The 25,133-nt window shown below is 42.5% G+C and overlaps 1 protein-coding gene across 1 annotated transcript in view; it reads right to left on the bottom strand.

The window, feature by feature from the left end:
• The window catches only part of LOC120996073 (solute carrier family 26 member 10-like), a 103,757-nt gene that overhangs the window by 22,696 nt on the left and 55,928 nt on the right, over positions 1-25,133 (bottom strand). The window contains 3 exon segments of the mRNA XM_040425764.1: positions 5,583-5,643; positions 19,698-19,877; positions 21,184-21,253. Of these exon segments, the coding sequence (XP_040281698.1) occupies positions 5,583-5,643; positions 19,698-19,877; positions 21,184-21,253 (311 nt within the window).

Below are 25,133 nucleotides of genomic sequence, written 5' to 3'. Positions count from 1 at the left end.
CAAAGGTCCTATTCAACAAAGGAGACAGAAGTAGATGCCGGGCCGCGATCAACTCCAGCCCTATTGTACTATGCATTCTGTATTCAGAATGCTATTATTTTCCCTTATAACCATGTTATAAGGGAAAATAATACAATCTACAGAAGAAGTTCGGGTTTTTGGGTACCAAACATGCGCGATTTTTCTCACGCGAGTGCAAAATGCATTACAATGTTTTGCACTCGCACGGAAAAATCGCGGGTGTTCCCGCAACGCACCCGCACATTTTCCCGCAACGCCCGTGTGAACCCAGCCTTATGTATATAATTCCACATGTGTTAATTCATAGTTTTGATGCCTTCAGTGTGAATCTACAATTTTCATAGTCATGAAAATAAAGAAAACTCTTTGAATGAGAAGGTGTGTCCAAACTTTTGGTCTGTACTGTAGTTTAATGGGAAAATACTCAGCAAAACATGTAATTTATCCATTTAAAGGGGTTATCTCATTATTGATCTAAAACATGAAAAGTAGACATCATATACTACATGTACAAGACAATCTCTTTCTAACAAAGCTAGAACCAGCCCTGTACCTCACATGGATCCAGAGATCTTCCCAATCATTGCTCCTATTGTTCTACTAGACCTATTTCAGGCTGGCAGCTCAGGGAGCTGCAGTTATCTCCCTATCACAGCTCAGGAGGCATGTCCTTTCTGCTATGGCTCTTTCCTTGTCACAGCTTCAGATATGGCTGTTGGCAGTTGAAGATTTAAACTGAACGCACAGCACAAACAGCAGTTGGCACAATTTTTATTTTATTTTATTGAATAGCTCAGTGGCTCTACTAAATTTTTCATTGCATGCAATTGCAAAAGTATTCAGATCCAGGTGCTGGTTTGAAAAATGTAGAATATTTTTAGTGGTACGACCTCTTTAAATCTCTGCTCGTTCTGGGCTCCGTAGCCAATTGGGCAGTCTTATCAGTGATTGACAGTTATCTATGTCTACACAGTTATACACTGAAGGTCGGATGTCAGTCACTGATAAGACCTCCCACATGGTTACTGAGCCCAGAATGAGCAGAAGATGAATACATTTCAAGTTTTGTTGAATCTTTTGGGTTTCACGTGTCATTTTTTAGTGAAAAGGTTGTCAGAGGTGCACACCTCTTAATAAATTTGTTGCATCTTGGGCTGTACGTGCGCCACAAACTGAAATGTGCGTCAGCTGTAGGTTGCTGTAGATTTTAGCTTTAATTTATACCAATATTCTGGGATAATTATGATAAATGTATTAGGCTCAGAGGTCCCAAGCCTTCCGCTAAGCACACTTTTTGAAAGCAACATACTTTTGCACATAAAGGCTATTTGTGACTTCTGTACACCAGAAATCCAGCATACACCTTTGATAAATTTCTCCATTGGCCGGTACAGTTGTATGATGGTGCTGTGGCTGTTATTATGGACTATGACTGGCTTTGTTATTATTGTGCCGTATCCACAGGGGCCAGCATAAAATATACTGCGGAAAACAGCCTTTTTGGGGCCCATGCACAGAGTTGTAAGCATTTTGTCCACAAATCGCAGATCCGCAAAACATGGATCCCTGCCGAGTGCATGCTGCCATTTTAAAAATAAACTTCTGTAGAAATGTCCTATCCTTGTCTGCAAAACGGACAAGAATAGGACATGTTCTATTTTTTAATCCGTTCAGGATGCATCAGGATGTCTTCAGTTCAGTCGTTTTGACTGATCAGGCAAAAGAGAAAACCGCAGCATGCTACGGTTTTATCTCCGGCGAAAAAAACTGAAGACTTGCCTGAATGCCGGATCCGGCATTTTTTCCCATAGGAATGTATTAGTGCCGGATCCGGCATTCAGAATACGGGAATGCCGGACACGTCCTTCTGGTCTGCGCATGCGCAGACTGAAAAAAAGGTGAAAAAAATAAATGCCGGATCCGTTTTGCCGGATGACACCGGAAAGACGGATCCGGCATTTCAATGCATTTTTTCGACTGATCAGGCATCAGTTGGCATACGTTTTGCCTGATCCGGCAGGCAGTTCCGGCGAGTTCTGCCGCAAGTGTGAAAGTACCCTTACTCTGCTAATTCTGAATTAGCAGAAACAAAAATATAACATGCCTCACCATCAGGGTCAGGGCAACATTCAGGAACAGTCAATGGAGGTCATTTGCTAACACCATCGTTTCACATGCCAGCGTCAGTGAAAACCCCACTGAAGAAAGATCTGACTAATTTATTAAGAGGTGCAAGCCCCTTAACCGCTTTACGTCCGCCCATAGGATATAAACGTCCTATGGGTGGACGTCTATTTCTGAAAGCACGTTTTAAAACGTCTTTTCAGAAATAGCAGCTGCACGCTAATCGTGCAGCTGCTGATCGGGGTGCCCGCTGTCAGTGACAGCAGGGCAACCCTAAGACAAGGCAGGGACAGTGCCCAGGTGTCCCTGCCTTCCGGATCGCTGCAGACACAGCGCTCGCCGAGCGCTGTGTATGCAGAGCAGGAAGCGCTATGCGCTTCCTGTTCCGGCCCGGCGGTCATGTGACAGCCGGGACCGGAGAGTGCAGGAGCTGTGTGAGGTCTCTCAGAGACCTCGATCAGCCCTGCTGTGAGGCTGTACAGCGCTGGATTGCTGCTGTACTGCCTCTCTAGGGGTGTATTTGTCCTGTAACTGGGCTACTATGTCAGCCCCAGTTACAGGAGAAATTAACAGTGAAAAAAAAAAAAAGTGAAGTAAATGTCCCCCAGAGGTCTTGTATGACCTTATGGGGGACGAAAAGTGTAAAATAAAAAAAATAAAAATAAAAGGTTGAAAATAAAAAAAAGTTTCACATGTAAAAAAAAAAAGTCCCCAAGTAAGGAATGAAAAAAAAAAGTTAAAAATAGAAAAAATAAAAAAAAGTATACATATTAGGTATTGCCGCGTCCGTAAAAACCAGCTCTATAAAAATATCACATGACCTAACCCCTCGGGTGAACACCGTAAAAAAAAAACGTGTATGTCCCACAAAATAGTACCAATAAAACCGTCACCTCATCCCGCAAAAAATGAGCCCCTACATAAGAAAATCTCTCAAAAAATAAAAAAACTATAGCTCTTAGAACATGGAGACACTAAAACATCATTTTTTTGGTTTCAAAAATGCTATTATTGTGTTAAAGTGAGACAAATAAAAAAAAGTATACATAATAGGTATTGCCGCGTCCGTAAAAACCAGCTCTATAAAAATATCACATGACCTAACCCCTCGGGTGAACACCGTAAAAAAAAAAAAAAAAAAACTGTGTCAAAACAAGCAATTTTTGTCACCTTGCATCACAAAAGGTGCAACACCAAGTGATCAAAAACACGTATGTCCCACAAAATAGTACCAATAAAACCGTCACCTCATCCCGCAAAAAATGAGCCCCTACATAAGAAAATCTCTCAAAAAATAAAAAAACTATAGCTCTCAGAACATGGACACATTAAAACATAATTTTTCTGTTTCAAAAAAATGCTATTATTGTGTAAAACTTTAATAAATGAGAAAAAGTATACATATTAGGTATCGCCACGTCCGTAACAATCTGCTCTATAAAAATGTCACTTGACTGAACCCCTCAGGTGAACGCTGTAAAAATAAATAAATAGAAACTGTGCTAAAACAACCAATTTTTTGGTCACCTTTCCCATAAAGTGTTATAATGAATGATCAAAAAAATCATATGTACCCAAAAATAGTACTAATAAAACTGGCACCTTATCCCCTAGTTTCCAAAATGGGGTCACTTCTTGGGAGTTTCTACTGTAAGGGTGCATCAGGGGGCTTCAATGGGACATGGCATCTAAAAACCATGTGGAGTTCCTTTTCTTCTGCGCCCTGCCGTGTGCCCATACAGCAGTTTATGACCACATGTGGGGTGTTTCTGTAAACCGCAGAATCTGGGTAATAAATATTGAGTTTTGTTTGGCTGTTAACCATCGATGTGTTAAAGAAAAATGGAAAATCTGCCAAAAAAGTGAAATTTAAAAATTTGATCTCCATTTTCCTTTAATTCTTGTGGAACGCCTAAAGGGTTAACAAAGTTTGTAAAATCGGTTTGAATACCTTGAGGGGTGTAGTTTCTACAATGGGGTCATTTATGGGGGTATCCACTATGTAGGCCCCACAAAGTGACTTCATACCTGAACTGGTCCTTAAAAAGTGGGTTTTGGCAATTTTCTTAAAAATTTGAAGAATTGCTTCTAACTTCTAAGCCTTCTAACGTCCTAAAAAAAATAAAATGACATTTCCAAAATGATGCCAACATAAAGTAGACATATGGGGAATGTTTAAATAATAAATATTTTATGAGGTATCACTTTCTGTTTTAAAAGCAGAGAAATAGAAATTTAGAAAATTGCGAATTTTTCAAATTTTTTGGGTAAATTTGGGATTTTTTCATAAATAAAGGTGAAATATTTTGACTCAAATTTATGACTATCATGAAGTACAATGTGTCACGAGAAAACTATCTCTGAATGACTTGGATAAATAAAGGCGTTCCAAAGTTATTACCACATAAAGTGAGATATGTCAGTTTTGCAAAATTTGGCCTGGTCAGGAAGGGGGCAAATGGCCCCGATGGCAAGCGGTTAATAAATTGGTTGCATCCTCTGCTGTCCGTGCTCCAGCAATGAAATCTACACCAGGATCAGCAAAATATGATGCGGTCCTGTGTGCATCCTGCAATTTTCATGAGCCCACTGTAAAAAAGCTATTCTTGTCTGCAAAACAGACAAGCATAGTACAAGTTCTATATTTTGCTGCCCAGCTGCATGGATGCATACAGCACATGGATGAAATCCTTGCAAACCCATAGAAATAAATGGGTCCATGTGCGATTCATAAAAAATGTGGATTGGACACGTACCAAAAATATGGTTGCTTGCATGAGGCCTGAATGTGTCGGGCCACGGAGGTCAATGACTGTCTTCTGGACAAGTCACCAGTCTTCCCTATGATTGCGTAGCCTACTGAACCAGACTGAGGGACAATTTAAAGGCTTAGGAAACCTTTGCAGGTGTTTAGTGTTGATTAGCTGATTAGAGTGTGACACCATGAGTCCACAATATTGAACATTTTCACAATATACTAATTTTCTGAGATATTGACTTTTGGGTTTTCATTAGCTGTAAGCCATAATCTTTAACATAATAAATAAATGCTTGAAATAGATCACTCTGTTTCCCATTTTCAATTGAATTACTGAAATAAATTAACCTTTTGATGATATTCTAATTTATTGAGATGCACCTGTATCATGACCTCTAAAACCTCTAAAAAGCTGATAATTACAATTCCAATAATCTGCAGTTGCTTCTCAAATTAAAAAGAAATCACAAATGTGTCTATTTTTATTATGGTAAAATGTATCCTCATTTTATGGACAGTCTGTGCAATTACAGATGGTTACCCTGCTCAGACAACCATCAGCATTCAAGCACTAGAAAACCGTTTTGGCTTTACCATTGCATAATGCTAAAATCAACTTCACAATCACAGAGCAATCATTTTCATTTTGATAATTTTTTTTGACTAAACAGTATTGTACCTTGTTCTAGTTTTATGTTGCATCCATCTAGATGATAAACTGGGTTTGCAATTCCTGTATCCTACAACATAAAATACAGTTAAATATAATACAATTCATGAATGTATTTGTGCAGAGAAGCTTCTCCCTAGATCCTTTATAGATGAGCCATAAAAAATATCATGGAAGTTTAAAAATATATTTTTTATTCATACCAAAAGGCCCGTCTCATTTTGTCATTTTCTACGTCTAGAAAATTATTTAAATCTACGCCAGCAAGGCAGGTGGCGTAGATTTAGGCCGGCAGTGGATGCCCTTATGTTATGTAGAGCCCGGTGCCTCTACATAACTTAGGCGCATCAAACGCCAGCGCAGGATTATGAAGACCGGCGTTTTAGATTTAATAAATGACCCCAATGATACATAAAATAACCACACAAATATGTGAAAAGGTGCCCAAATAATAACACAAATAAAAAAATTAATATTATTGGTAATTAGATGGGGAAATCTGCAAAATTATCCCGATGTGTTTCCCCAATTATTGGTTCATCAGGGGATTGATAAACCAATGGAGATTACCATATGTAATCACATCAGTAAAACACAACAATACACTTGGATATAAAATACCACATTACATTACATAAATTCTTCCTCTCAAAATGCAACCAACTCTGGGCACATTTTTGTCCCTTGGAAGAGACCCTTTTTGTCAGGAACTGCGTATAATGTTCATTGAGTCATAAAATACATATCCTAAAGTGTGAAAGTCCATCCAATAATAAGTCTTCACTTTGTATGATTCACGTCACAAAGATAAACATATACTGTATAATGACTTTCTTAATTCTTGGTTAAATAGATATACTTCCTTATCAAAATGCATGTATAATATGATCCCAGAACAACAAAAATGCATCAATAACAGACGTCGGTGATGCATCCATAATACCGTTACTCACGTATATTTTATTTTGAGGACTTACAAGTACCATTTGAAAAAAAGAGGGGGGGGGGGGGAGAGACAAAATCAGATGCAGGTGTCACCTATTCCTCCGTTCAGATTTTTCTGTCCTATTTGGATGTTTCTGCAATGGTCCCTTCACTCACTAGAGTACCCATAGATTGTAACTAGAGATGAGCGAATCGAAGCTGACGAAGTGGAATTCAATCCGAATTTCAGGAAATATATTTTTTTTTTTCTAAAATGGCTGCTGCATGTGTGAGGACATGGAGCAAGGAACTCTGGAAAGGCGGGATCACCCATAATGCCATGCATGCAGCCAATCAGCAGCCAGCCAGCCCTGTGATGTCACAGCCCTATTAATAGCCTTAGCCATCTTGGATTCTGCTATTTACCAGTGTACTTAGTGCAGGGACAGACGTCAGCAGGTGCTAGGGACAGTGTTAGAAAAAACTTCATTGTGCCAAAGAAAAATATTTACAAGTGCAGGGAAAGATTATTCAAGGTGTAGGGAAAGGATAGGGAGGAATCATTCCACAGCATTTATTTTGAACAGGGTTCAGTAGGGGTGTTTACAGCCTGGGTAATAGGAACAATCCTATTACACCTTTCTGCACTGAGTGGGGATCCAAATTGCCATTATACAGCTCTGTAATTCCAGCAAACCGTTCTTGTTATTGGGGTGCAAGTGCTGTTTGATACAGCCATTAACAGGGTTTATTACAAGGAAATATTTCTATGTCTTATTTGCCCTTGTGTGGTTCAATTTTATTTTCTAAAGCATTTTTTGGCTTGTGTTAGTGGGAAAAAAGGCGTATTTGCCAATTGTGTTGTGAAGGGCTAAAATTATAGCCTTTTGTGGTGTGTATTAGTGCCCAAATAAAATATATTTGCCGTACAGCGGTGCAGTTATATGTTCTAAAGCCTTTTGTGGCGTGTATTAATGGCAAAAGAATATATATTTGCCTACAGCGGTGCAGTTATATGTTATATAGCCTTTTGTGGCGTGTATTAGTGGCAAAAGAAAAATATATTTGCCGTTCAGTGGTGAAGTTCTATTGTACTACAGCCATTATTTTTTGGGGGGAAATTGATGTGTGATTGTAGACTTCCTTTTGCTGTATAGATCGAATTACGTCGATTAGCCATTCAGTGGGGAAATTGTTTTGTGAAACAGCCTTTTCTGGGAAAATTGATGGGTGATTGTACAGTACACTTCCTTATGCTGTATGGACCGAATTACATCGATTAGCCATTCATTGGGGAATTTTTTTTGTGAAACAGCCTTTTTGGGAAAATTGATGGGTGATTATAGACTTCCTTTTCCTGTATGGACCGAATTACGTCGATTAGCATTCAGTGGGGAAATGTTTTGTCAAACAGCCTTTTTTGGGGAAAATTGGTCGGTAGCTGTAACTACGGTCAAGGACAATATACTGTATGTCCTTTACACCCCACTGGGTAAATGTAGATCCTGCCCAGCCACACCAGCAACTTGGCCAGGTGACGCCGCTTCCGCCTCCACGTTCTCACGCCCGTTTGTCCTGCGACAATGTCTGCCTCTGCCTCCTCATCCTCCACCATGTCCTCAGCCTCCACTACAGGGACAATTCACAGTGCCCCTCCAGCATACCACATGTGCAGGGCTACTGTGGTGTCACACTGTTCTGCACCTCGTTTGCCTGGGCGAACAGAGTCACACAGGGGAGGAAACTGCTCCATGTCCTTCATCAAGAAATCGAATCCTGGCTTTCTTCGCAACAACTGGAAAATCGAAACCATGGTGACAGACAACAGGAAGAACATGGTGTCGGGGGCTGCGTCAAGGAGGGCTGAGCCATTCACCCTGCATGGAACACGTGTTCAATCTGGTTGTCAAGCGGTTCCTGAAGTCTTCCACCCATCTGCAAGACATCCTAAAAATAGCCAGGAAACTTTGCATGCACTTCAGCCACTCAAACACTGCAAAGAAACACCCTCCTTGAGCTGCAGCGGCAGAACGGCATCCCCCAAAATAGGCTAATATGCGACGTTTCCACCCGTTGGAATTCCACCCTCCATATGTTAGACCGACTATATGAATAGAGAAAGGCCATAAACGATTTCTTGATGATCCAAGCGGACAGGAGTACTCCCCTGTGTAACTTTGATGTCAGCCAGTGGCAGCTCATGCGTGACACCTGACGTTTGCTCAGGCCCTTTGAGGATGCCACATTATTTGTCAGTCGCCAGAACTACTGGATGAATGATGTCATTCCACTGCTTCATGTCCTGGAACAGATGCTTCTAAATCTAGCTGGTCAGGGGACTGGAAAATGTGGTGCCTAGCATCTCACGGGCCACATGAGCCCTGTGGGGGCTGAACTGGAGGAGGAGGACATTGGAGTGAAATGGGTAGCGAAATGGGTGGTTTTTTATACACAGGTGACAGGAGAGGAGGAGCAGGAGCAGGCAGAAGAGCTACAGGGCGATGAGGAAGAGGAGGCAGTGGACCCAGACACACCGTAGCAGTATGCAGTGGAGATGGAGGCAGGGAGTCCCTCCGAGTCACTTGCACAAATGGCCCAATGCATGCTCACTTGCTTACGTAGTGACAGCCGAATTTTCACCATTCGGCAGAGGGATGACTTCTGGCTCTCCACCTTGTTGGACCCTTGCTACCGTCCGAAACTGAACTACTTCATCCTATGTAGTGAGTTGGCCGCTGCCTATCTGCGCCATCGTCCATCCTCTGGCAGGTCTGACCGGGGGGCCCTCTGCGCTCACATTTCTCTGACATGGCTGCTGTGGCAGGGTGGGGGGTTCCAGCTCCATCAGCAGCAACTTGAGTCTAGATTTGCTGATGAGCAGCTTTCTTCACCCACCTAGTGAAGAAACTACTCACCAACAGCAGCAGCAGCTAGACCAGGAGCAGGACCTGAACCAGCAGGTGGTGGCATACTTGGACAGTACCCTGCCACCCCACATTCAAGATCCGCTGGACTACTGGGCAGCTACTAAACTAGATTTGTTGCCACAACTGGCAGAGTTTGCCCTGGAATAGCCTGTCCTGTCCATCCAGTAGTGTGCATCAGAGCGGGTGTTTAGTGCAGCGGGGGCCATAGTTACCCCAAGAAGAAACTCGCCTGTCAAACCCAATATGGAGAGACTGATCTTTGTCAAGATGAAATCAGGCGTGGATCAGCCAGGATTTCCACCCACCAATGCCTGATGCATCAGACTAGATCATCCATGGTGCCACACCAACACTTTGACAACAGAGATAGATTTCTTCTGGCTACCTGCCTCAGCTACTATTCTGATGCTGCCACCTGCCTGATTTATTATTATTATTATTATTTATTATTAAAGCGCCATTCATTCCATAGCGCTGTACATATGAAAAGGGGTATACTGTACATACATAATGCAGACAAGTGCACTAAGCATAAACAAGACGAGTTACGAACTGGTACAGAAGGAGAGAGGGCGAGCCCGTGAGGGCTTACAATCTACATATTATGGGAGAAGGACACAGTAGGTGAGGGTGAAGTTGGTCATGGCGGTATAGAGGCAGCAGGGTCACTGGTTGTAGTCTTGTCGGAAGAGGTGGGTTTTCAGGTTTCTTTTGAAGGATTCCACTGTAGGTGAGAACCTGATATGTTGAGGTAGCGAGTTCCAGAGTGTGGGGGATGCACAGGAGAAATCTTGGAGGCGATTGTGGGAAGAGGTGATAAGAGGAGAGGAGAGAAGGAGGTCTTGTGAGGATCGGAGATTGCATGTGGGGATGTATCAGGAAAGTATCTCAGAGATGTAGGGAGGGGACAGGTAGTGGACGGCCTTGTATGTATTTGTTAGTATTTTGAACTGAATTCGCTGGGTAATGAGCCAGTGAAGGGAGAGGCAGAGAGTAACAGGGTGAGAGGTGATTAGTCCGTCAGCAGAGTTGAGGATAGATTGGAGGGGTGTGAGAGTGCTAGATGGAATGCCACAGAGGAGAGTGTTGCATTAGTCTAGGCGGGAGATGATGAGGGCATGTACAAGCATTTTCGCAGATTTAAAGTTACGGTAAGCACAGATGCGGGAGATGTTTTTGAGTTGGAGTCGGCAGGTGGTGGAAAGGGCTTGGATGTGCGGTCGGAAAGAGAGGCAGAATCAAGGTTACTCCAAGGCAGCGGACTTGGTTGACCGGGGGAGAGTGTGCAGCCATTGATCGTGATAGATGGGTCTGTTGAAGGAGGGGGGGGGGTCGGTTGAGCAAGATGGGGAAAGATGATGAATTCTGTTTTGTTCCATGTTAAGTTTTAGAAAGCGAGAGGACAAGAAGGATGATATAGCAGATAGACATTGTGGGATTCTGGATAATAAGGTGGTGATGTCTGGACCAGAGAGGTAGATTTGTGTGTCGTCAGCATAAGAGTGATACTGAAAGCCACGGGACTCTATAAGATGTCCCAGGCCAAAAGTGTAAATAGAGAAGACCATGGGTCCTAGGACAGAGCTTTGCGGGACACCAACAGAGGGAATGAGACGAGGAGGTGGTGTGAGAGTGGGAGATGCTAAATGTCCGGTCTGTAAGGTATGCTGTCATCCCAGGAGAGAGGCCAGGTTAGTGATGCCCAAGAGATGAGAGAGTTTGCTACAGAAGGGGAGTGGTCGACAGTGTCAAAGGCAAAGGAAAGGTCAAGGAGAAGGAGGACAGAGTAGTGTTTTTTGGTTTTGGATGTTAAGTAGGTCATTGGTGACTTTGGTAAGGGCAGGGTCTCAGTCGAGTGGTGGGGTCGGAAGCCAGATGTAGCCGGTCAAAGAGGGAGCAGGAGGAGAGGTGAGAGGACAGTTCCGAATGGACATGTTGTTCAAGTAGCTTTGAGGCATACGGAAGAGAGTGATATGGTCCGATAACTGGGCAAAAGAAGAGGAGTCAAGTGAAAGCTTTTTGAGGATGGGTGTAATGGTAGCATGTTTAAAAGCAGAGGGGAAGAGACCAGATGTTAGAGATAGGTTGAAGAGATGAGTTAGGCTGGGATAAAACACTGTGGTGAGGTTAGGGGTGAGGTGGGATGGGGATTGGGACAAGTGCACGGGTGGGTGAGATGTGATCTGGAGAGTAGAGTGGAGAGTTTTTCTTCTGTAATGGTGAAGAAGTGGGTTTTGGGAGAAGAGGACCGAGCAGTTGTTGTAGAGGGTCTGTGGGGACTGTGTACTGAAGCTTTCTCTGATGTTGACTATTTTTTTTTTTTTTTTTTTATATATTCTTTATTTTCAGAAAGTATATATCATTACACAGTTACTTGCAAATACAATCTTATACATTTATGCAAAAGACAGTACAAATAACTGACAGAGATAATAATCAGAATCAGAGCTCATAGCGGTATCTAGATGCCCCAGTGAAAATCTGTGATGTATTATTATCACTTTGGTCTCTCAATGACATTTGCCTATCAGTCGCGCATTCTGACCCTGTATGTTGACTCTTCCATTAGTACTTGCGGCCAACAGGACCACAATAAATTAACTAGAAATGAAGGTGAATGAGAAGGAGGGGGAAGGGAGTGAACGGAGAAGGGATGGATGGAGAGAAGAGGGGGGGGGGGGAGGGGTGATGTGTTCTAAATCTCCTATGATTTCCAGAAAGCTAGTTTCAAGCCATGAGGATTAAATCGGCTAGGCCATCTTGCTTAACATATATTTTGCAGGTAGTCTTAACGTCCCATTTTCACAAACACCCTATCCATCTGCTTTCACCAGATCCCAAAGGTTCCATATCTTGAGGAACCTATCATGACTTCTATTTATCCAGCTAGTCATCTCCTCAAAATTGTAGATTTGATCAGCCTTAGCTTTCCATTCTTGAATTGTGGGAGGTTTTGTGTCCAGCCAATGTAGTGGTATGAGTGATTTAGCTATTGCTAATAAATGTGTTATTAGATTTTTCTTTGAAGGGGTGTAACTTGAGGAAGATTTCGAGAGAACTATCATCTCAACAGTTATCTCAAAGTCAGGTAGCGCTATTTTTTTAATCGCCTTATTTACTTCTTCCCAGTATTTTCCAATCTGGGGACATGACCACCAAATATGCGATAAAGATCCCACCCCTCCTTCACACCTCCAGCACCGCCGGGAGTCGGAAAGACCTCTCTTGAACAAGAACTCAGGTGTTCTGTACCACCTTGCAAGTAATTTAAAATGATTCTCTTGCATACGTACGCATTGTGTAAATCCGTGTGATGTTGCTAATATTTGTTTAGTTTCTTGCTCTGAGAGTACGATATCTAGTTCTTTCTCCCATGCCAATAGGTATGGCGGTTTTTTGATCTCACCCCGACTATCTTTTGTTTGAAGTATGTGGCAAAGTCTACACATCTGATGTCAAGTGCTCCTTCTTACACCCATCATCGTCAGCAGGTACTGTTATTGCCACCCACCTCCCCACTCTGTCACCGGGTCACTTTGTGGTCTCCTCATGCTGCTGCCACCTCCACACTATGTCACCTTGCCACTCTGTGGTCTTCTGATGCTGCCGCCACCTACACACTATGTCACCTTCCCACTCTGTGGTCTCCTGATGCTGCCGCCACCTCCACACTGTCATTGTGCCACTCTGTGGCCTCCTAATGCTGCTGCTGCCACCTCCACACTGTCATTGTGCCACTCTGTGGCCTCCTCATGCTGCTGCTGCCACCTCCACACTGTCATTGTGCCACTCTGTGGCCTCCTCATGCTGCTTCCACCTCACCACTATGTCATAGGGCCACTCTGTGGACTTCTCATGCTGTTCTCACCATCCCCACTTCATGACTCGGCCACTGTTTTGCCTTTCGGCCTGACTGACATCATCATTTAATTGACCCTTCTTCTGATCTGTCAGAAGGAAGGAAAAATTAGATGCACAACGGATCCTGTCTGTGTAGCAGCTGTAAGGCCTGTATGGTTCCATCAGAATTGGCTTGTGATTTGGTAGCCAAAAGCAGGAGTGGGTACAAAACACAGAAGACATGCAAATATTCCATTCACATGTCATCTCTGTTTTGGATCCACTCCATTTTTTTTTGCCATTAGCAATACTGATGGATTACTGACCAAAAACTGACTTAGTGAAGGCGGATGCTCAACAGACAGGATCAGTTTTTTTGTGGGTTATTGTTCTGACGGATCAAAGGAAGGGCAAAATAATCAGTGACGTCGACACAAACTTACTGCTGACACCCTCTCCACTCTGTCGGGGTGGCTCTACTTGTATAAGCGTTTAATAGAACAGGTTCTGTAGACATCTATGTGGAATCAGCTGATGACGGTGTAAAAGGAGTGCGCTTCTTTTTGGCCCTAACATTGACCTGTGAGTTCATACTTGAGTTATTTGGTCAGTTTTGGCCCCGTGACTGCCCAAAGAAGTGAAGTGTGCAGTGATTCTAAGAGCAACACCTGTCATCTGCATGTCATACTGACTCACATTATAATTTCACTACCAAAGCAGACTCTCTATGCGTGTTACTGCAAGGCACAGTGTTCTACACCACTATAAAGGCTCTCTGCAGCCAGGAAATAGCAGTTTTTTAAACTAAATTCGCTACGAATAAATTCGGATTGAACCACATTTTTTCAACAAATTCGGCGAACTGGCCAAATCGAATTTTAGAAAAATTCGCTCATCTCTAATTGTAATAGTACTATATGAGCAAACAAAAAGCCATCATAAGAATTATGACCCTATGTCTCTCCACCTCTTATCTTTTCTTTTTTATATTGCATATAAGTCTTTAAAAAAAAATGCAAGTGAGTAACCATATTATGGATGTATCACCTATTATTGATGCATTTTTGTTATTGATGCATTTTTATGCTTTTTTGTTCTTCTGGGATCATATTATACATGCACTCTGATAAGGAAGTATATCTAATTAACCAAGAATCAAGGAAGTCAATCTATATGTTGGTCTTTGTGATGTGAATCATTCAAAGTGAAGACCTATTATTGGATGGACTTTCACACTTTAGGATAGGTATTGTATGACTCTATGAACATTATACGTACTTCCTGACAAAAAGGGTCTCTACCAAGGGACAAAAATGTGCCCAGAGCAGGTCGCATTTTGAGGAGGAAGGAGATTTTTTTTTATGCAATGTATTGTTGTGTTTGACTGGTTTGATTACATATGGTAATCTCCATTGGTTTATTAATCCCCTGATTAACTAACGCGTTTATAATATCCAGCACCAGAGAAGCTATATCCCAGAAGATAAAAATATCCTATATAACATGATTCTTTGGTATAGCTCCTAAAGAAGAGGCGCTTTATGTCTTGGCCAGACAATTACACTGTTTGGTATATGAGTAGGAGATTGTCAGGGCCCATCACTTTTAAGGGGTTGTCCCGCCTGGGACATTTACGGTATATTGATAGGCTATGCCTTCGATGTCAGATAGGTGCAGGTCCCACCTCTATGTCAAGGACAGTGTACTCTCCACTTACTGCTATGAGACTGTCACTGAGTGGGCAACATCGAGTATTTTCTTAAGTCACCTAGCAGTGAATGGAGAGCAAGTTAGACAAGCACAGCCACTCATCTGTTCACTGCTATGGGACTACCAAAAATAGCCAAACCAATTCTTGGTTATTTTTGGAAGTCCCATAGCAGTGAATAGATAGTGGCTGTGCTTACTCTCCATTCACGTTGGGGCTCTGTTCTATAGATAGGTGCCGGTCCTACCTTTGAGACCTGTTCCTATCACATTTACAGCCTATCTTATTGATAGGCCATAGATGTTCCAGATGGGAATATTCCTTTAATGCCATTTCCGAATAGTTATATACTCACTTATTTAATTTAAGTTTGTATTTTAAGGTTAACGCTTTGTCAAGGTATCCAACAGAGCAGAGAATTGTGGCGGTGAAGGCACTTAGGATTGGAAGCATTTTGCATAATAAGGGAGAGTAGCCACAACTGAAAATGCAAATACCTGGTACCACTGTCAAAAGAGAAAACGATCATCAGTTGTTATGACCTTTAAGGGGTTTATCAAGACTTTTATACAGTATCTAATCAGTGGGGATCCAACAACCAGAAGCCCCGGCGATCAGCAGTTTGAGAAGGCAGCAGTGCTCTGGGGAGCCTTCTCTCAGCTCACCAAACCACACCGCTGTACATTGTACAGTGGCTATGCTCTGTATCGCAGCTCAGCCCCATTCACTTCAGTGAGGCTGAACTGCGCCTAGGTCATGTGACCAATGAACATGATGTCACATGGCCTAGGGCAAGCTGTGAGAAGGCTGCAGGGCTGCTGCGAACATCGGTGCCTACTCAAACAGCTGATCGGTGAAGTCCCAAGTGTCTGACCCTAACTGATCAGATACTAATGACCTATAGAGAGGATAAGTCATCAGTATAAAAGTCTTGGAAAACCCCTAAAGTATAAAATGGATGCCTTTGGGGGCTAAATATTTTTATTTCGACTGAACTTTATTAAAAATGTTCAACATTTTTTCTTTTAAAGCTCTAACTTTTAGTGTATTTGCAGACTAGCATGCTCTCTGCTTCACACTGAATCTGTCAGAGAGCTGCCCTGTCAGCTGGACCTGTAGCTCTTATCTCTGAACTCCTCCTGACACTTCATAAACACTCATTTAAGCCATTTTCTTATCACTTTGATAAGCAATTATCAAAATAAAGAAAAAAATTCCACGGCACATCCAAGGCGTAAAATCCAATGCCGTGGAATTTTTTTCTTTATTTTGATAATTTTTTGGGAGTAGATCGTCCTCACAGCCGCTGGCACTCTATATACAGTCAGGTGTATAAATACTGGGACATCGATACAATTCTAACATTTTTGGCTCTATACAACACCACAATGGATTTAAAATAAAATGAACAAGATGAGCTTTAACTGCAGACTGTCAGCTTTAATTTGAGGGCATTTACATCCAAATCAGGTGAAAGGTGTAGGACTTACAACAGTTTGCATATGTGCCTCCCACTTGTTAAGGGACCAAAAGTAATGGGACAATTGGCTTCTCAGCTGTTCTGTGGCCAGGTGTGTGTTATTCCCTCATTATCCCAATTACAATGAGCAGATAAAAGGTCCAGAGTTCATTTCAAGTGTGCTATTTGCATTTGGAATCTGTTGCTGTCAACTCTCAAGATGAGATCCAAAGAGCTGTCACTATCAGTGAAGCAAGACATCATTAGGCTTAAAAAACAAAACAAACCCATCAGATAGATAGCAAAAACATTAGGCGTGGCCAAAACAACTGTTTGGAACATTCTTAAAAAGAAGAAATGCACCGGTGAGCTCAGCAACACCAAAAGACCCGGAAGACCACGGAAAACAACTGTGGTGGATGACCGAAAAATTCTTTCCCTGGTGAAGAAAACACCCTTCACAACAGTTGGCCAGATCAAGAACAATCTCCATGAGGTAGGTGTATGTGTGTCAAAGTCAACAAGAGAAGACTTCACCAGAGTGAATACAGAGGGTTCACCACAAGATGTAAACCATTGGTGAGCCTCAAAAACAGGAAGTCCAGAATTAGAGTTTGCCAAACGACATCTAAAAAAGCCTTCACAGTTCTGGAACAACATCCTATGGACAGATAAGACCAAGATCAACTTGTACCAGAGTAATGGGAAGAGAAGAGTATGGAGAAGGAAAGGAACTGCTCATGATCCTAAGCATACCACCTCATTAGTGAAGCATGGTGGTGGTAGTGTTATGGCGCGGGCATGTATGGCTGCCAATGGAACTGGTTCTCTTGTATTTATTGATGATGTGACTGCTGACAAAAGCAGCAGGATGAATTCTGAGGTGTTTCGGGCAATATTATCTGCCTTTGATCGGCGGCGCCCCCCGTCCCCCTCTCGTATTAACCTGCTGCCTCATTGCTTGAACTTGATTCTCCCGGCCAGCCTGCAGGTGTTCTACTTTTCACACTGGCCAATCAGCACAGGTCAGCAGCACAAAGAGGCAGCTGCTGATTGGCCAGTGTTTGCGGGCAGCAGGGGCGGGCACCGGTCATACTTACACATTCAGTCTCTGACCTAAGCGACTCGAGTGAAGTAGGCTGCTCAACGTGCACACTGCATCGATCCCAGCCCCAGACTGAAGGACTGCCTGCCCGCTCCTGACCGGAAACGGTTGGTGCCGGTTGTTTGTTATATTCGGAATGGGAAGGGTCCAGGGATAGATAGATAGATTAATGCAGGCAGCAAGAGAACTCATAGGGAGGGGGAAGGGGGGAGGAGGGGGGCCATAGAGGACAGTCTGCTTTCCTCCTACTCTGTCCTCTATGAGCCTCCCCCCCTGAATTGTCTATGAGCCCCCCTAATGCCCCCATTACCCCAAAATGCCCAGGGGGGGAGGAGTAGGAGACAAGCACACTGTTCTGAGTCCCCCTTCCCCCCGAGTCCTCTATGAGCCTCCCAACCCCTGATGCCCCCATTACTCCAAAATGTCCAGGGGGGGAGGAGTAGGAGGAAAGCACACAGTCCTCTATGAGCCTCCCCCCCCCCCCGAGTCCTCCATGAGCCCCCCAACCCCTAATGCCCCCCAAAATGCCAGGGGGGAGAGGAGTAGAAGGAACTCCTGAGCATTTTGAGGGCCATTAAGGGTTTGGGGGGCTCATAGTGGACAGTGTGCTCTCCTACTCCTCCCCCCCGGGCATTTTGGGGGGGCATTAGGGGTTGCTAACAGCGCCATTTTGTCAACACTTCTCTTACCCCACCAAATGGTTGCAGTATGCCACTGCCCAAACCGCTTTAACTCCTTGCTGCTGATGCTGAGTTTGCACATAGCCACCAATCATATTTCCCCAACCCCCCCACCCCCCAACACATCAGTCACCTGTGGGGGGGGGAATATGATTGGTGGCTATGTGCACACTCAGCATCAGCAGCAAGGAGTTAAAGCGGTTTGGGCAGTGGCGTACTGCAACCATTTGGTGGGGTAAGAGAAGTGATGACAAAATGGCGCTGGTAGCAAAGGGGTTAAGATGTGGGGGATGGCCTACATCTGGCTTTAGCACAGTGGACACAGGCAGGAGGAACGATGTGTATGCGGGCTCCTGCCCTGCACTCGTTCAGCTGTGCTCGCATACATATCGCGCCCTGTGTCTACTGTCCTGTGCCCACTCTGCTAAAACCTGACATAGCCCATCTATGCCCGGCTTTACCAAAGCAGACAGGCAGGAGCAGTGATGTGTGATGTGATCATATTTATTGTATGTATGTGTGTGTGTCTGTCCCTATGTCTGTGTTTGCGTCACCATCACCATGCCCACAGTGTTCCTATGTCTTGACACAGCTGCATCAGGACGTTCTGTGCGGGGCAGGAGAAATAAGAAGGAAGAGGAGGCAGATACGCCAGCATGGAGTCCGTGGGAGAGGCACAGGGATGGACACTAAGGACACAGGTAACACTACTACATGATCTACACTAGTGTTATCTGTGGTTTTACATAGGACTGCAGGTAATACTACCACATCAGCACTAGTGCTATCTGTGGTTTTTACATAGGACTGCAGGTAACACTACCACATTATCAGCACTAGTGTTATCTGTGGTTTTACATAGGACTGCAGGTAAGACTACTACATTTTCGGTAATCAGAGAGCCATCACTGTGTTATCTGTATTCAGAGAGCTATCACTGTGTTATTTGTGGTGTTACATAGGACTACAGGTGACCTCTACTACATTATCTGTACTCAGAGAGTCATCACTGTGTTATTTGCAATGTTACATAGGACTACAGGTAAAACTTGGCAAATGGGGGTGTGGCAGGGGAGGAGCCAGGACAGGAGGTGGGATGGGCCAGGGGTGGGTAGTGGGCGGGGTTAGGGGGCCCAATTCAGATTCTTGCTATGGGGCCCAGTGATTTCTATGTACACCCCTGGATAAGGGCTACAGATCCTGCCGACAGAGCAGCTCTCTGACACATTCAGTGTGAAGAAAAGAGCCTGCTATTCATCAAATCACTGAAACTGAAAGCTCTAGAAGAAAAATGTGAAATTTTTTAATAAAGTCCAGTTGAAAAAATGTTTTTTTTTAGGCCAAAATTTGTAGAATTAAATAATAACAAAAAATGCACCCAAAGGTGTCCACGGCCTTTAAATTTTTTTTTCCTGATGATACTGTCCCTTTAAATAAAAGGGCAGACTTAGCGTTCAGTATATACATAGAATTAGCCTTACCACAACTGAGACGCTCATCTTCATGCCTTGTTCCATGGCTTTTAATTCTTTCTCTCTCCTCCTTATCTTTTCCTGTGTCAGCCCCACGATCCTGCTCATTGTTTCCTTAAAGATGTCCCTGTTGCCGTAGTATATGGGGGAGTTATAAGACAGGATCTTCACGCCTGGAATTTCAAGACACTGAAAACAAGAATGCAGACAAAGGGTCTATAATTTTTGGCAGTGGATCCTGGAAGCAGTTTTATATCTTAAGAAAATGGAAATTTATAGCTAAAATATGCCATTGTTTGAGAGATGTGTTATTGGCAGCTGAATCCATTATTCCTGTCGTGTGTGATTTATGTGTTGCTCCAATTGTGGTTTGGATGGCGCCCTGCTTCTTGTGCCGAAAAAATATGTTCCTTTATACTTTTGTTGAAAACTGTGAATATCAAAAAGTAACTCCTACCACTTTTCTACCTACTAGGTGATCCTCAATTTACTTGTCCGTCATCTCTAAATATTGGACAAGTGTTATTTAGTCTAGGTACACACCACATCCGGGCACTTATACCAGCCATTTATGCCAAAAGGATACTCATGTCTTTGTTGCACATTGTGACCAATCAACACTCAGCTTTCATTTTTTCAGGGCAGGATAACAGATAAAAGCTAAACTCTGATGGACAACAAAGACAGTCCTACTGTTAGACAGTTTTGATAAATGAGGTCCAGTGTGGCAAATGGGCGTCAGTGCTTTATGGAGCCCTTCAATCAAAAAAAAAGTGATGATACGTCACCAATGTGATTTTAGAAGCATGCAATTTCTAGATCAGTGCTTCTCAGATTGTGAGGTGGCGATAGATAGATTGTATATATTAAATTGAGGAAATTTTTAAAAAGATTACCATCAATTATGGCCAGGGCTACACAGTGACTTTAAAATTGCAAATGTTGCACTGACAGTCGCACTCTAACAGGTTTGTATTTCTGCTGACTGCCGTGATAGGATCATGGAGATTTGTAGGTCTGCCATGTTACTGCCTTGATTATACCCTGCCTCTGGTGGGATGTAATAGAATTCCGGTAAAAATACCTACACGCTGTAATGCATTAATGTAAAGTATTGTAGCATATAGTATAAGATATCAAATTTGCTTGGTTCAAGTCTCCTGAGGGGACTAAAAGAAAATTGGTTGAATAAAGTTTTTAAAAGTATTTAAAATGAAACTTCAAAAGAAAAAACTATTTTCCCATTTAAAAAATAATAAAAAAAGGTAAATATAATTGGTATTGCTGTGTTCGAGGAAAATAAAGTTAACATTTCATTCTTACTGCAGAGTGAACTGTGGAAAAAAACAAAACCCTAAAAACAGTAGCAGAATTGCTTTGAAAGTTATGTTGACGGAAAAATGGAGGCATGCATAAGGGGATAATTATATTTTGAGACTCACTCAATTTATTTTTTTATACTTATAATGCATAAAATGACTCACTGAAGTCATACCTTGTCATTTTGTTCAATGGGTCGATATATTTCTGTATTAATAGCCCTTCCCAGAACTGAACACTGTGCTCTGAAATGAAATGATAAAATGATATGAAGGTGAATACACTAAGGTTAGAAAATATAGTTTTATAAAACAGATACAATTTCCTCCTACATTATAGAATTATATATAATTTTGTAATTTCCCCCCCAAAAAACACAAAAAAAACTATTTTTTGGCCCATCTTTTTTCGCGATTATCTTAGGTAGGGTCTAATTTTTTGCGGGATGAGATGACGGTTTGATTGGCACTATTTTGGGGTGCATATGACTTTTTGATCGCTTGCTATTACACTTTTTGTGATGTAAGGTGACAAAAAATGGCTTTTTGTACACCGTTTTTATTTTTATTTTTTTACGATGTTCATCTGAGGGGTTAGGTCATGTGATATGTTTATAGAGCCAGTTGATACGGACGCGGCAATACCTAATATATCAACTTTTTTTCCCTATTTTTTACCAATTTTTTTTTTACTTTATTTGGGGAAAATTACGTTTTTGTTTATTTTTACTTGAAACTTTTAATTTTTTGGGGGGAAAACTTTATTTTTTCTACTTTTTTTTTACTTTTATTTTTTGTCCCACTTTGGGACTTCAAAAGTTGGGGGTCTAATCCCTTTTACAATGCATTCCAATACTTCTGTATTGGAATGCATTGGCTGTATGAGTAATACTGTGTGTATTACTCATACAGCTTCCTGCCTGTGAGATCCAGGGGGCTGGATCTTACAGGCACGTCACAGGAAGGCAACGGCGATGCCTTCAGGAATGCATCGCGCTGCCTTCCATGCCATTGACCTGCGGTTTGCGGCGATCGCCGACACGGGGGGATCACTGGTTTGAGCAGGCACCGGCTTCCGATCACCGCCTGCCGCGCACCGGTGATCGGAAATACACAGGGCGTACAAGTACGCCCTGTGTCCTTAAGTACCAGGACATCTGGGCATACCTGTACGCCCTGTGTCCGTAACAGGTTAATCAGGTGAACCACTGCTATGTGCCGATGCAGACAGTTTCATAGGGAGGCTGCTGGTGACAGATTCCCTTTGAATGATACAATTTTGGCAGCTTGTAGCTACCAGTAAGGGGAGACTAGAAGTGCACTGAGGACAGATTTATTACTGAGTTAAATTGCAGAGACAAAAAATAATGCAACAGCACTCTGCAAACTCAAAGAAAGTACAATAATGCCATAATTATAGAAAATATTCTGGCGCTAATGCTACACTCATTTTATAAATTTGAAATTCTTAGCAATTACATTTTGTACAAAATTATTTGTGCCTGTCCGCTGGCATCAAGACGATCTCTATAGGACAGGAACCTATGCTAAATACCACCTCTTTTGGTGCAAAACTGGCCACCATAAAATACAGGGAATGCTTGTTCCACATGCATGCTGGGTCCACTCTGCCTTTTGCTACTTTTGGTGACATAATGGCCTCCATTAAATCCAGGGAATGCAGGTCCAACATGCTTGCTGAGCCCATGCAAGCTGTAGCCTGCTCTCCCTGCATTCATTGGAAGCCTTCTGGCACCAGGTAAGGTATAGAGTGGGCTCAGTATGCATGTTGGACCTGCATTCCCTCGATTTAATGGAGGCAATTATGGCACCAAAAACAGCAAAAGGCTTAGTGGACCCAGCATGCATGTGGAACATGTGTTCCCTGTATTCTATGGTGGCAAGTATGGCACCATAACAGGTAGCATTTAGTGTTGGGTTTCTGTCCTATAGAGATCGCCTTGATGCCAGTAGACAGGCCCAAATAATTTTGTACAAAATGGATTTGCCAAGAATCTCAAATTTATAAAATGAGCGTAGCATTAGCATCAGAATATTTTCTATAACTATGCCATTATTGCACTTTCTTTGTGTTTGCAGAGTGCTGTTTCATGTTTTTTTTCCGTCTTTGTGCTTTCAGCTGCGGCAACATGCACCTGCGCATTGGGATGTGCTGACTGCCTCCCTTTTTTTAGTTCAATTACAAATACATAATTCATTTTTAGTATCATGACTTTACGATTATTATTATTTACATTATTATGAAATTAACCATCACAGAATTTGTACCTATTTAGATATAAACAAAACAAATATTAACATTAGGATAAAAACATTTGAAGCAGATTTGTGGCATACATTTACGGTATGCTGTAAATCTTCAGTTTTCAGGTTGTTTGGTCATCGATTGTACTATAAACCAGGGGTCAGCAACCTCCGGCGCTCCAGCTGTTGTGAAACCACAACTTCCAACATGCTCCATTCATTTTTATTGGGGTGAACAGCCAAGCAAGTGTGCAAAATGGGAATCGTAGTTTCACCACAACTGGAGAGACAGAGGTTGCTAATCCCTGCTGTAAACTATACTATATATAATTTACTAATATATATATACAGTGGGATGCGAAATTTTGGGCAACCTTATTAATCGTCATGATTTTCCTGTATAAATCGTTGGTTGTTACGATAAAAAATGTCAGTTAAATATATCATATAGGAGACACACACAGTGATATTTGAGAAGTGAAATGAAGTTTATTGGATTTACAGAAAGTGTGCTATAATTGTTTAAACAAAATTAGGCAGGTGCATAAATTTGGGCACTGTTGTCATTTTATTGATTCCAAAACCTTTAGAACTAATTATTGGAACTCAAATTGGCTTGGTAAGCTCAGTGACCCCTGACCTACATACACAGGTGAATCCAATTATGAGAAAGAGTATTTAAGGGGGTCAATTGTAAGTTTCCCTCCTCTTTTAATTTTCTCTGAAGAGTAACAACTCTCAAATGACCTGAAGACAAGGATTGTTCACCATCATGGTTTAGGGGAAGGATACAGAAAGCTGTCTCAGAGATTTCAGCTGTCTGTTTCCACAGTTAGGAACATATTGAGGAAATGGAAGACCACAGGCTCAGTTCAAGTTAAGGCTCGAAGTGGCAGACCAAGAAAAATCCCGGATAGACAGAAGCGACGAATAGTGAGAACAGTCAGAGTCAACCCACAGACCAGCACCAAAGACCTACAACATCATCTTGCTGCAGATGGAGTCACTGTGCATCGTTCAACCATTCGGCGCACTTTACACAAGGAGATGCTGTATGCGAGAGTGATGCAGAGGAAGCCTTTTATCTGCCCACAGCACAAAAAGTGCCACTTGAGGTGGGCTAAAGCACATTTGGACAAGCCAGCTTCATTTTGGAATAAGGTGCTGTGGACTGATGAAACTAAAATTGAGTTATTTGGCCATAACAAGGGGCGTTATGCATGGAGGAAAAAGAACACAGCATTCCAAGAAAAACACCTGCTACTTACAGTAAAATATGGTGGTGGTTCCATCAGGCTGTGGGGCTGCGTGGCCAGTGCAGGGACTGGGAATCTTGTCAAAGTTGAGGGACGCATGGATTCCACTCAGTATCAGCAGATTCTGGAGACCAATGTCCAGGAATCAGTGACAAAGCTGAAGCTGCGCCGGGGCTGGATCTTTCAACAAGACAACGACCCTAAACACTGCTCAAAATCCACTAAGGCATTTATGCAGTGGAACAAGTACAACGTTCTGGAATGGCCATGTCAGTCCCCAGACCTGAATATAATTGAAAATCTGTGGTGTGACTTAAAGAGAGCTGTCCATGCTATGAAGCCATCAAACCTGAATGAACTAAAGATGTTTTGTAAAGAGGAATGGTCCAAAATACCTTCAACCAGAATCCAGACTCTCATTGGAACCTACAGGAAGCGTTTAGAGCCTGTAATTTCTGCAAAAGGAGGATCTACTAAATATTGATTTCATTTCTTTTTTGTGGTGCCCAAATTTATGCACCTGCCTAATTTTGTTTAAACAATTATAGCACACCTTCTGTAAATCCAATAAACTTAATTTCACTTCTCAAATATCACTGTGTGTG

Source organism: Bufo bufo, chromosome 3, assembly GCF_905171765.1.
Source record: "Bufo bufo chromosome 3, aBufBuf1.1, whole genome shotgun sequence".
Classification (NCBI taxonomy): Eukaryota; Metazoa; Chordata; class Amphibia; order Anura; family Bufonidae; genus Bufo; species Bufo bufo.
Note: the sequence above shows the minus strand (reverse complement) of the source record. Positions and strands in the feature narration are given on the sequence as shown.